This window comes from Nesoenas mayeri (assembly GCF_963082525.1).
Source record: "Nesoenas mayeri genome assembly, chromosome: Z".
Classification (NCBI taxonomy): Eukaryota; Metazoa; Chordata; class Aves; order Columbiformes; family Columbidae; genus Nesoenas; species Nesoenas mayeri.
In genome coordinates this window covers 41,677,863-41,689,999 of record NC_137542.1, presented here as the reverse complement: position 1 = coordinate 41,689,999, position 12,137 = coordinate 41,677,863, and the positions used below count along the sequence as shown (strand labels likewise).

Genomic DNA, 12,137 nt, shown 5'->3' with positions numbered 1-12,137 from the left:
ACAAGGTACCTGGAAATGCTGCTGCCTTCTCATTTACTAGCCACTCCTTTCAAATTATTTGATGCATTCTTATTTTTCAGGCATGGAATTACAATTGGAATCACAAAAGGCCAGATTATTTAACATGTTTTTAGGGATATTTTATCTTAACAGTAATTAATTTCCTTCCACAGACTGACTTCAAGCTAACAATAATAAGATAAAGAACAAAAAGCCAGTCACTTCCTGTCATTAAAGTTGTGGTCAGACCCCAAAACATACACTGTAGTATCAAGCTTTTTTCAAGAAGCTGTCAATATAACAAAACCCACTGCAGATTCAGGCATTTTCATTCTGCCCACTACATTCAAGACAAATAATATTGATTAATAGACAACTACTGTGACCTATGATTTAATGACAAGTAAAACTTTTTCCTAGCCTTATTTTCTAAGTAATCTAGAATAATATTAGAAACAACGCATGTACATGAGACTTTTCCCTTTTGACAACAATTCACTTGAGGTCTTTGCATTTTCCTTTTAAGGGACAAATTGCTTTCCTCATTGCCAAGTTAATTCAAACTTCTGTAGTTTGCAAAGGATTAAGCCTCCTTTCTAAACTGTGATGTGCACTTTTTTTTAAGTTCTGCTCACTTTTAGAAGTTTGCAGGAATTAAAAACACCATCCCTTGCCAAGAGATACTAGTCAGCCTTCTGAGTCCTACTAAATCATCATTGCTATAATTCTATCTTTATTTAAGTTATTTGTAATTCTGTAGATGATACATTTTAGTATTGTTTAACATCTTGTTAAGTTTGTCCCCTCTGCTTTCTGGGCTATGTAAGGTGCTGACCCACTGGTTTTTTCTGTTGTTTTTTTCTTAGATTGATACACTCTGAAAACAATAGCAGGCTTTAAAATGCAACACAAGCAAACAATCATTCCTTCCCGAAAGACAAAAGATATATTTTAATAACAGATCCAGATTAAGCTAATTGAGGTGTAGGGTAAACAACCTACAATCTCAACAAATTAAAGAAAAACACTAGAAACTTATAAAATAGATGAACTGAGAACAACAGGAAATCAACATGCAGATGATGGGATACTGGAAAGAAAAAAACTGTAGTCCCATGCCCCCTGGTGGCACAAAAGAAGCAAGCAGACTGAAGTCTTTCAAATTCTACATTAAAGGTTAGTGTACACACATTTTTGTGTCAAATTAGTATTTTTCCCTTTCGATGCCTGTGACATTTTAGAAGAAAGAAAGGCTTCTCTACTCAGAAAACTAATAGTCTATTATGCCACTCACTCTAAAAATAACACATATAAAATAATACTGATTGGGGCTTTACAGGCTGCCCAGCATAGGTTCTGATCTTTAGATTCCTAAGAAGCTAAACTGTAGCTGCCATCTATACAAATTATTGTCTGCTTCACTGCACTTCACTATAGTTCAAAGTTATCAAGTGTGCAAGAAACTGAAACACTGTCCACACGTATCCCACCAATGTATGCGCTGCCTCTACAACTGTAAAATCAGACAACTGTTTAAAATTTATATTCTCATTCACATATGTTCAAGAAATATTTCACTTCTTCCTACAAGAAAAGAGTTTGATATTGCCTAGCAATAGCCTGTCAACTACCTAGTCCCAGATGACACCACCAATCTGCCTTACAACATATAGCCAATTACAGTCTCTCCAGCACTGGCTAAGAACAAACAAAAAAAACCCCACCAAAACAAAACACCACACACCACCAAACAGATGTTTAGACTAATCCTTCCTTTGACATATACTGCCAAACTCTAGGGGTCAGATATAAACTTGAAATATGACATAACCTCCAAATTTTATATCTATAAGATGGTCCTTTCATTTAACTTATTATACTTTAAGCCCTCAAATATCCACAAAAGCAACTGCTATCATTTTGATGTTTATTATGGGACAAAACACTTGGCTTTGTAAATTAAGTCACCTGCTTCCTGTGTCACAAGAAATCATAATTTATTCACTGAACATCTTCAAACAACAATGATTTTATTTGTTTTTACATACTTGAAGCAATAATTTATTAAGGTGGAGGGTTCACGGCTTCCTAGGAATCTGAAGAGCAGTGATTTTTAAAACCCTGTTGAAGTACATTACTTTAACTTTGAAGGTATATATTCTGTTATTTGGAGAAATAAATACTTACAAGGACCCTCACTGCAAAACTTAACAGAGGACATTAATAAAGACAATCCTTGAGATGCACCACACCTCTATTCTAAAGCATTTAAACATGCCATGTACTAACTCAACTTGAATGCAAAACATGCAATAAAAGCTACAGTTAAGAACACATAACTAAGACCTTGTGCAGTAGCCAAGTCTTGAGATTTTAAAAATATTTTCAGTTTCTGTTGCGAAATGCATCAGCCATGAGAGCTAACTTCAAGAAACAATAGTGTCACAAACTAGAAATGGATCCCACTTTTCATTCAGTATGAAAATAGTTAATGTCAGGAATCCAATCGCAAGTTGAAAATTTCACATGGATGCAAATTATGCAAAAGCTAGGTGTATTTTCATTACATATTCTCCTTTTCTCCTTACCAATTTTAAATAGGAGTAAACAATGCCTAGGATATAGTATTTAATAGTAAAATTATTTGAAAATATGGGCTAAACATGGAAAACATTGCAGCTCTTCGAGACAATAGTATTAAAACATGAAAATAAATGAAAATCAGTTTCAACATTTTTAGAGGAAGGCAGACAACTAACACTGCTGAACTTCAAATGTCAAGGCCAAACAGCACAAAACAGTAAAGTTACTCTAAAACTGCGTCATCTTATTGATTGCTAGTAACAGATGCTGGTTTGCTAGTAAAACAGGGGCATTAAATAGGTCTAATCAAACAATCTAATCAAAACACACAGGTCTCCTCCATTACTAAAAACACACCTTAGTAGTATTTTGTTTTAAAATAAGTTTGAAAATTTTCCACACGTTTAGGAGAGAGTGGGGGTGATTTTTTTAATCTGAGCAGAGGGGCACCAATTTTACCGTAACCAATTCTCTCTGAAATTTTGTAATCTACACGACTTTGTATATACTGGATAGCAAAATGTGCCTATGTGTACAATTCATAAATGTCAGCAGACCTCCTCCCAACTTTACAGCACCAAGCCTGCTCAGAAAAGATTCAATCCTGACCCAAGACTTTGAGCCCTGCCTTGCTGCACAAGAAACTGGAGGCACGCTGCCTGCCTAAGTATGCCTTAGCCTCAGTGAACATCATATTAAATGATGCTCTGTTAATCTCCATACTTGTTTTAACATAAAGAAATGCAACGTAAAGTTATGTGGATCACCTGGCCTATACAACCAGTTAACAAGTTTATAACATCTTTGGTGTAAACTTCTTTCTTTCATTTTTTTCTGCTTTTATATATTGATAGGAGTGTGCCAATAAAGATTTTACTAAAAATCAAGAAAGGCAACCCTGCTGTTAAGCCATGGCAAAACTACTATTTCTACAAGAAGTGATATGTACCAACAAATCCAACAGTACTGAAAGTACAGCTGCATTAGTAGAATGGCATCACATGAGCAGGGCAACTGTTTACCATCCCCACAGTTACACACGGTTGGACTTAATCAACAAAATCTTCCCATGTATAGCACAGACCAGCAAACCCTCCTCCCATTTGGAACAAAAACTGTCCCTACCTGATAGCTTCACTGAGCAACTTGCTGCTACCACCACATGAACCAGCTACATGAACAGTTCCTTATGCTTCAGTCAGTCTGAACCCTTCAGCAGTTTTCATGCCCCAAATACTCCAAAGCAGTCTGTTTTCCCACAGCTCTCTGCTTGTCCTTCTCTGTTTGCTTCTGACACCAGTCTGATCCATAGCAAGGACTCTCTCCAGAAAGGAGCACACTGCCACACAGCACAAGGAGGGAAGTCCAGTAAAACAACAAGAGATCAAGCTGCTTTATTCTGGGGAAGTGGAGTGTGGACAGTTTCTTCTACGTAGACATTGTACATTGCAGAAAGAATATTGGTTGTAACTTTAATTCCCTCAGCGAACATCCACTGGTACTCTAAATGCAGTCACTTTTAACAGGCCACTAATGATCATTTCATCAGGAAAAAGACTCAACTAATTGAATTGAGAGTATGACAGGTCCACAGATGAGGAAATTCATGTAAACAGGCAGACAGAGAAATCCACATTAGAGACCTCTGAGGCTAGGTCAGCTGGAACTTATTATTTGTATTCAGGCTCAGCCAGCAACCACGAAGTGCCTGGTTCAAAATCAGCCAAAGCCCGTTCATTCTCCTTTTCACCCACATGAACAAGCAGGAGACCACAAAGGAGCTGGCAGTGTCCTGCATAAGAGTCTCTGATGCACGAATGAGCTGTGGTGAAGAAAGCAGAGGACCACAATGAACAGACTTCTCTGAGGGATGTTGAATTCAAGTCAAGATCGTTGCCTAAACAGATTCACTGAAATAAGCGGTGAGGAAACCGGATTCAAAGTCTTACTTTCTGGCAGAACTGAATGTCAGTCACCTTAATTTTCTGCACTAGTCTCGTCAATAAGTCTTTCCAAGTTCATCTTCACAAATCATATACTAACTTCACCAAAATCTTGATGTAAACCTCTGATAAGATGCCAGCATACCAAGATTGTAAGACCAGAAAGCATTTTCTGTTCAGTGCTAGAGCACTATATGTGAACTGAACATACTAAATGTACAATTAAATAGTCACCTCCTGAAAAAGCAGAAAAAGCAAGCAGCTAAAAGTTAAAAATGCAACCTGACACAGCATCAAAGCTTAATATTCAAACACACTGTTTCAGCATGTATTCACATTGCAAGGTAGGACATGGAACAAAAAAACAAACATACGTGCATCAGTTAAAAGAACAAGTCAAGGTTTAACATCTTTATTCATCTGAGAATGCTTATATGCATTTGTGATTATGAAAATTACATAAGTAACCTTGTTAGTCATTTCCTACCTTCAAAGAACCATTCAGAACAAACTCACTTTACAAAGACACTGGAATTCTTCTGAATTAACTGAGCTACGGAACTATAGTCTGTTCTCTTAAAAAATGAGAAAGTTCTACTCCAAAGATGCAGCAGCCTGACAAATAGATTCTAAGAAGCTGATGGACTTCCGCATACTGTTTTACTAGAGGCAGCAATAACAGAAGTGTTTAATGTACTATTATGCTAGACTCAAGTTTCATGTAACTTACAGAGATAAAAATAAGGCATGCTGTTAGGGACTGATGTGAAACCATAATCAGTGATCTGAAGGCAAGGAGAATGAAAGTGAGATGGAAACAAATCTAGAAATATTCCCTGTTTAAAGCCAATTAATCTGAAAAATGTTCTCTACTGCTCTGTCTAATATGTTTCAGGTTCATTTCCTTTTTGATTCTCCTCCCTCTTCTATACTGAATCTTTATTTAAATGGCTAACAGTACAACACTGAAGTTCAGCTTACATAGCATTAAGAGTATGAGCGTTTTAGTCAGGTTTATTTGGACAAGTGAAAACTTAGTAAAACTATGTGTAAGACAAAGAAAACATCAAGAAAGAGCAAACTAGGAAACTTTCTCCATTTAGTTTATGCAGTTTAAGTTAGGCATTAACTCTAGGTAGCTGAAATACTCATTTATAGGTGAGTGTTACTACCTTGCTGAAATATATACTTTGCTCAATATTTTGCACCAGATTTAAAGACTGTAACTGAAGGAGGCTACTATCATCTGCTTGACTGCTGCTTAGCCAAAACTTTACAGAAAATGTGCACGCAATGAAGACAAATACACTCCGTGAAAATCAGGAAGTATGAAGAATTGTTACTGGCCTGTAACTATGTTCACAGAGGTGGCACCTCCTCCTTTGCAACATACTATAAATTCAGCAGAAGAAATCCTAAATTTTAATTGTTTTCTAAACAAGATCATTCCTGTGACAATCAAAGGCTTTCAGACTGTGAACTTACTAAGTGTTTTTATTAGGGTTTTGTTTGTTTTTTAAATAAGCCAAAACGTTTCAAATCCAGGAAAACCACGGTTCTTTCCATGAATTTCTCCACTCAACATCCAGTCTTCTCTGATCTCAAACTCATAAGAATGCTAATAAGTTACTGTGCCTGCAGTTTTGTAACGTGCAGTAGTCAGAAAATGACAACTTCAAAATTATGTACAACCTTAATTGCCACTGTTCACATTTTAGAGTAAAACAAACATTTCCTAAATACCTGATCATGCTGTTTCCAATACTTTTGCATACAGAAGTCTCATTCCTTGTTACACAAAGTCCTGAAAGTTCCCAAACAAATTCATAAAAATACACTAATAATGAAGAACATGCAGCAGCAAAATGTGTATATTTGTTGTCCAGGTAAGCCACTGATTTCAGCTACTTCACTACAGCAAAGCACTGAGCAAAACTCTAGGCTGGAAAAGGCATTTACACTGTGTTAGGAGCTATTTCAAAACATGAAGTGTACAGACTCGTCAGCAGTGCGGAGAGCTGAGGTTTGAATGCACAGAACTGGGACACAGTAACTACCATTTTGAGCTGATACACAGCAGTTCAGCTACCTAATCGAGACTCAGGGCTGACTGCAGGTAGTGCTTCCTTGTGGTAGGGGAAGTACTACCTCAGCAGTGCTCCACAGTAAAGTTCACAAGGTGCCTTTGCTCAACACACAGATTCAGAGAACTGCTAGTGTTTTTGCCATGTATTTGGTCACAATTTTCTACTATTACTGCTTAAAGCAGTACTTCTATCTGCGCAGAGGTAATTGATACACTGTGTAGATGTCTTGAAAGCATGAATCCAGAACAGAAACTTCAGCAGTACCACCAACAGCCACGTCACTTAATACTTTACTGGAAGGACACTGGAAACAAAAAAAACCAAGCATGCTGCTTTTAAAGGAACTGAACTTGATTACCTCTATTCAATGCAATGTAAGTAGTGAGCCCACAAAAGCAGTTAACACAGAAGAATATCTGAGTAAGCTTTAAATAGGCAGGGCTGGAGAAGAAAACACAGTGGGTGGGAAGAGAGAGATCTTATTCAAATAACAGTTGTTCAGAAAAAATAGAACAGTAAGGATGGAAGTTGCTATGTGTTCATCCTTAGCCTTTTAATACAGTTTAAAGGAAAGGCCAAAGATAAAGAGGGGCAATCACTTGGTGCTGTTCCAGTTATCAACCAGAACCATGGCAGACTTGAGTTTTAAAAATATATTTCCAGAAATAACCTTGCACAAGTGGAGAGTTATGTCCCACAGAAGCCAAAGCAGGCTGTGTGAAAGTGGTTAGAGGAAAACGGTGGTGTCCAAAGCATCACATATCCAGTAGTAACAGAGGATGCTGCATTGTATTGCTTCTCGGCCTTGCTCAGGTATAAAATTCACTTAAAATGAACTTTCATGTAAAGACTACACAAAGGCCACATATTTCTGAAGCAATATACTCGTACAAATGAATCCTTGACTTTTTTTTTTAATTGGATTTTTGATGTGTGCCATGTATGCTTAGGTGTGAATCTAGCAAAATTTAGAATTAAAATAAATATTCCACAAGCTTCTGCAAATGAACGGCTTTTATGGATCTGTTCTAAGTCAAAGTAAAGTTAGTTGAGAAAACAAGCCATGTTAGGCTAATGATTTTTTTTCAATTTGGGTCCAAAATACGGAATAGATTAATACAGGCTTATCAGTATTTTGTATTCATCTGTATAAAGTAGCACACGTTCTTCAAGATAAGCTGCTTACGGACTTTATCCACTTTAGACTTGATTTGAATGTAGTTTTCATTTAGTAGTTCTCAATTTAGTTCACAAATCACTTGCACCTGACACTCACTCCACAAGAAATTTCATAGGACTAACCACCATTCTGAACCTCTCTCCACTGGAGTCACACAAGATTTCTCAGAGAATTCCGTGTTACTACAGACAAAAACAACATACTCAACCATTTTTCCACTATATTCCACTAGAAGACTCTTACACAACAATCTGTACTGACAACTTCTACAATAATGATCTAAAAACGCACCTAAGGCTATTTTTCCACCTTGAGCTCACCTCTGTGCAATGTTCTAGCATTGTTCATAGCCTGAGAGAAGACACTAGGACATATCGTATCTTGACACAGGAGCATCCTATGGCTAGGAATGGGCTCAGACAGATATACAGAACTAGTGATATGGCCATCATAAGAACAATACAGATCTGACAACCAGGCAGGTTCCAAAAAGATATATGTAGGAATTACAGAGGAGAGCCAAAAAGTCTTGATCTCCATCTATTATAGGTAGCTAATCTTCCCCAAATTAACAGGGACTTCCGCACTATGGCAACATGCAGACCTTTTGATATTACAATTTAAATGCACCACCAATGGTGACAAGGCTATAAATCACTTTAGCTCAAGTTCTACTACAGTTGCCACCTTACTATGGATAGGTGTGGATAACATTCACTGCAAAACTGACTACTGATGCCAGCTTTTCCAAAGCCAACACCTATAAGAACACAATGTCAACACTGCACTCCCAAGCCTGACCACAGCTGCCGTTTAGCATAGCAGTGAAAGGCATTTACATGAACTTGGTTAGAAAGTATGTAAGGGCACCTGTCTATGAATATTCACCCATCTTAGGAAATCTTGTCCAAAATTTTTTTCTGCAAGATATTTCTGTTGGCATCCTTGAACAACTACCTAAACTCTCAAACTGGAAAGCAAGCTCCAGCAGGAAAACTCTTAACCAGATTCGCAGATAAGCCTGAAAGAAGACAGGTTCACAAGACTGAGTCTTTCTGGAAGAAAAACATGAAGCAACAATCTAAACGTTTATTTTACTACTGCTACCAGGTATCACAACACTTCGGGTGAATGCAGACTAACAGGCACTGCCAGCTGAAAAATTCCAATTCTAATCCTGGCAGAAAATACATATGAAGCCTAGATAAATATTCACAAGCTAAACAGAGGACTGCTTCCAGAGGTACCCTCTTCTCTCCTCTGAGCTTAGTGTAATCCACGTATGTCAGGAAGAAGAAACTAATCAATATGCAACTTCCAAGACACAGAAGGTGGCCTATGTTGTTACCAGAACTGCACAGAGAAGCAGCAAGGCTGAAAAATTAGTACATTGTCAGAAAAGAAAGAGGTATGAAGTGAATCAATCCAATAACTTCTGAAAAAAAATCAATTCCTATTTCTAAGAAAAAAACATTCTGACCTTTGTCATCAGGAAAGAGACTGCCTTTTTAAATATTCAAACAAACCATCTACTGCTGCCATAGCTTTTCAGAATCAACAACAGTTTGAAGTTTTCACATCTGAAGATAGTTTCACTTAGAGTACACTGAGTTCTGGCAATACTGCACTAACACAAACAACTTTCTGTCAGATGAGGTAGGACTAAAGCTGATCCTTTAAAATATTTTTGGTGGCTTCTAGTCCATTCTACATCTTTTGCATTTACTTTAAACTGATGTTATAGGGCTTTGAAAGCATTTGTTATGTATTAGAGGTTTCCCAGTTTTAATAAAGTGAAAAATTTCTGCCCTATGGGCAGCAAAAGGAAATGACAAGATCACAGCAACTTCATCTGTAACTTCCTCAAACAAGAAAGCAGTAAGAAAGGAAAAGATAACTCTTCAAAAGGACCAAAACAATGATGGGCATAGGATTTTTCAGTGAGAGTCAGTAGCCTCTGAGAAATTTAGATATGGAAAAGGTAAAAAGAGTTAACGCTGACAAGACAGTTCTAGAAAACCGAGGGGAGAGAAGAGGATGGAAAGAGAAATGTTGGTCTCTAGCTGACTAGATCACAAAGAATGAAGAGGTGTAACAACAGATTAAGGTACTAAGGCCTTAGTCAAAAGAGATAAAGCCACAATATACCGCAGACTAGCACTACACTGCAGGACACAGATAGGATTTCAACTGCAAGGCACTGACTATGGAAGACCAAAAGGTATAATAAATCTTCCCTATTTACTCATGTATTTCAAACCAAAACCTAACATGAAAATAAAAAAATAATTAAAAAAACCAACAACCAAAAAAAAAAAAAGAGACCACCCATACACAAGCTTTCCTGTTCTGTACTTCACCTGGATTAACTCAACTCATGCTATTAAGGCACATAAAGTGATTTCCTAATTTAAGATACTGACCATATCAACAAAGTGGAACTTGTACTTCACTGTTACAAGTGTCACACACAGCATTAATCTCTGGCTGGAATTACATATTGAACAGGCACAGATGTTGTAGCCAGCTTTGTCTTGCTTTCTTCTCCTAAACTGCTTCCCCTTTCTCTTAGTTCCTGCACAAAAAAGTGGCTGACCTCTGAACTCTAGTGAGAAAGAATTAACACAGAACAGATCTGAACTCTTTCTTTACATTTAAATCAAGGTTTTTGTCTTTACCGTTAACAAAATGGTATCAACTACTACCTTTACATTAAATGAAAAATTAGTGATTGTATCAGGAAGATCATTTTTAAATAAGCCTTTTGACTTATTCTGCTCACTTGAAGCCTCACTGCTGTACTAAAAAACATATCCTTTTGGTTTATTACCCAAAAAATAAGTACAGTTACATAAATAAGCTACAACTTTACTTTGTATAATTTTTTGGTCTACTACTACAAGAAAACAAAGGTATTTATACACAGCAGTATTCTGCCATTCTGCACAGCATACCACAGGCTCCCTGAAATACCTTCTTCTTCTCATAGTTAAACATTCCTTAATAGACCACTACCACGATATACAGCTTTTAAATTTCTCTCCCACACAGACAATATGGGAAAGTGAGGAACTGAAGAACTGCTTCCTTTAGCCATGCCGAGCAGTTAGGTATGAACTAGCTCCTAAGCAAGGCTTAGCGAAAAGGAAAGCAGTAACCTAAAGTCAGCACTTCTCCAAACCTACCTGTTGATGCTATAGCTGAGGTCTACCCTCGACTTCTCTGCCTTTCCCTGTGCGTCCCTACACGTCCTCGGCATGGATTTCCACAGTGCAGAGTAAGGCTTGCATTCCCCCTTCCGCTGCCGAGCAGGGCGGCGGGCTGCTGAAACCTCAGCGCAGCCCCCACCCCGTCCTGCCCGGGGCGCGCGCCCAACGAGCCTCCCCTCCGCACCGCCCTGGCCCGGCGGGTGGGCTGCGCTCGCCTCCCCCCGCAGCCCCGAGCCCCGGGCCGGGCCAGCACCAGCGCCGCCCAGAGGCGGCACCGCTCGGCCCCCGCCCCAACGGCCCGGCAGCCGCGGCACCACGCCACCGCCCCTCGGCGCTCCGACAGCCCCCGCGGGAAGAGGGGAGGGGGCCCCCTGACGGCACGGCCGCCCGCCCCTCCACGTCCGCCCCGGCGGCCCAGGAGCTCGCACACCCGCCGCGCCCCGGCCGCCGCCCCACTCACCTTGGGGAAGGTGCCCTCCCGCCTGGGGCTTTTCGGGTGGTCGAAGTGGCCGCGGTCCAGCATCAGGTAGAGAGAGAAGATCACCACGCAGAAGACCGCGCTGCCGAACACCGTGAACTGCCGGCTCAGCTTCATTTCCGCGGCCGCCCGGCCGGCCGCGCCGCTGCGCTCCTCCCGCCGCGCCGGCGCTCCCGGGCCCCGCTCGCCGCCCCGCGCTCGGAGGGGAAAGTTTTCCCGCCGCGGCGGGTAGCGAGGACCCCAGGTGCCGCCGCCTGCGGCGTGGGGAAGCCCCAAGTCTTCTCCGGAGAAGTGCGAGAAGTTGCCCCCGCACTGCGCCGGGGTAGAGAGCTCCGCCGAGACCCTGCCTCCGCGGCGAGAGGCGAGCCGAGAGTTTCCGGGAGCAGATCGGGTTCCCGGGCAGACGAGCGCCCAGCGGGGAAGTGGCGGCGGCAGCGCTGCGGAGCCGACCCTGTGCCGCCCCTTCCTCCTCCTCCGGCCGTCTCACCAGCCGCTCCGCTCCTTCTCGCTGCCGGTAAGCGGCGCCTGAGTCCGGCACCTCTTCCCGCTCCCGGCGGACAGAGCGCTGCCGCCGCCGAGACACCGCGGGCCGCCGCGCACACGCTCCGCGCCCGGGAAGCCCCCGCCTGCCAGCGCCGACCCCGCCGCTGCCGGAGC

General features: G+C 40.8%; 1 protein-coding gene across 1 annotated transcript in view; it reads right to left on the bottom strand.

The window, feature by feature from the left end:
* The window catches only part of MAN2A1 (mannosidase alpha class 2A member 1), a gene marked incomplete at its 3' end in the record, with an annotated part of 106,902 nt that extends 94,995 nt beyond the window's left edge, over positions 1–11,907 (bottom strand). The window contains exon 1 of the mRNA XM_080362024.1: positions 11,463–11,907. Coding sequence (XP_080218150.1) covers positions 11,463–11,597 — 135 coding nt within the window. The 5' untranslated portion in view covers positions 11,598–11,907. The remainder of the gene's footprint in view (positions 1–11,462) is intronic.
* Between the last annotated feature and the right edge of the window lie 230 nt (positions 11,908–12,137).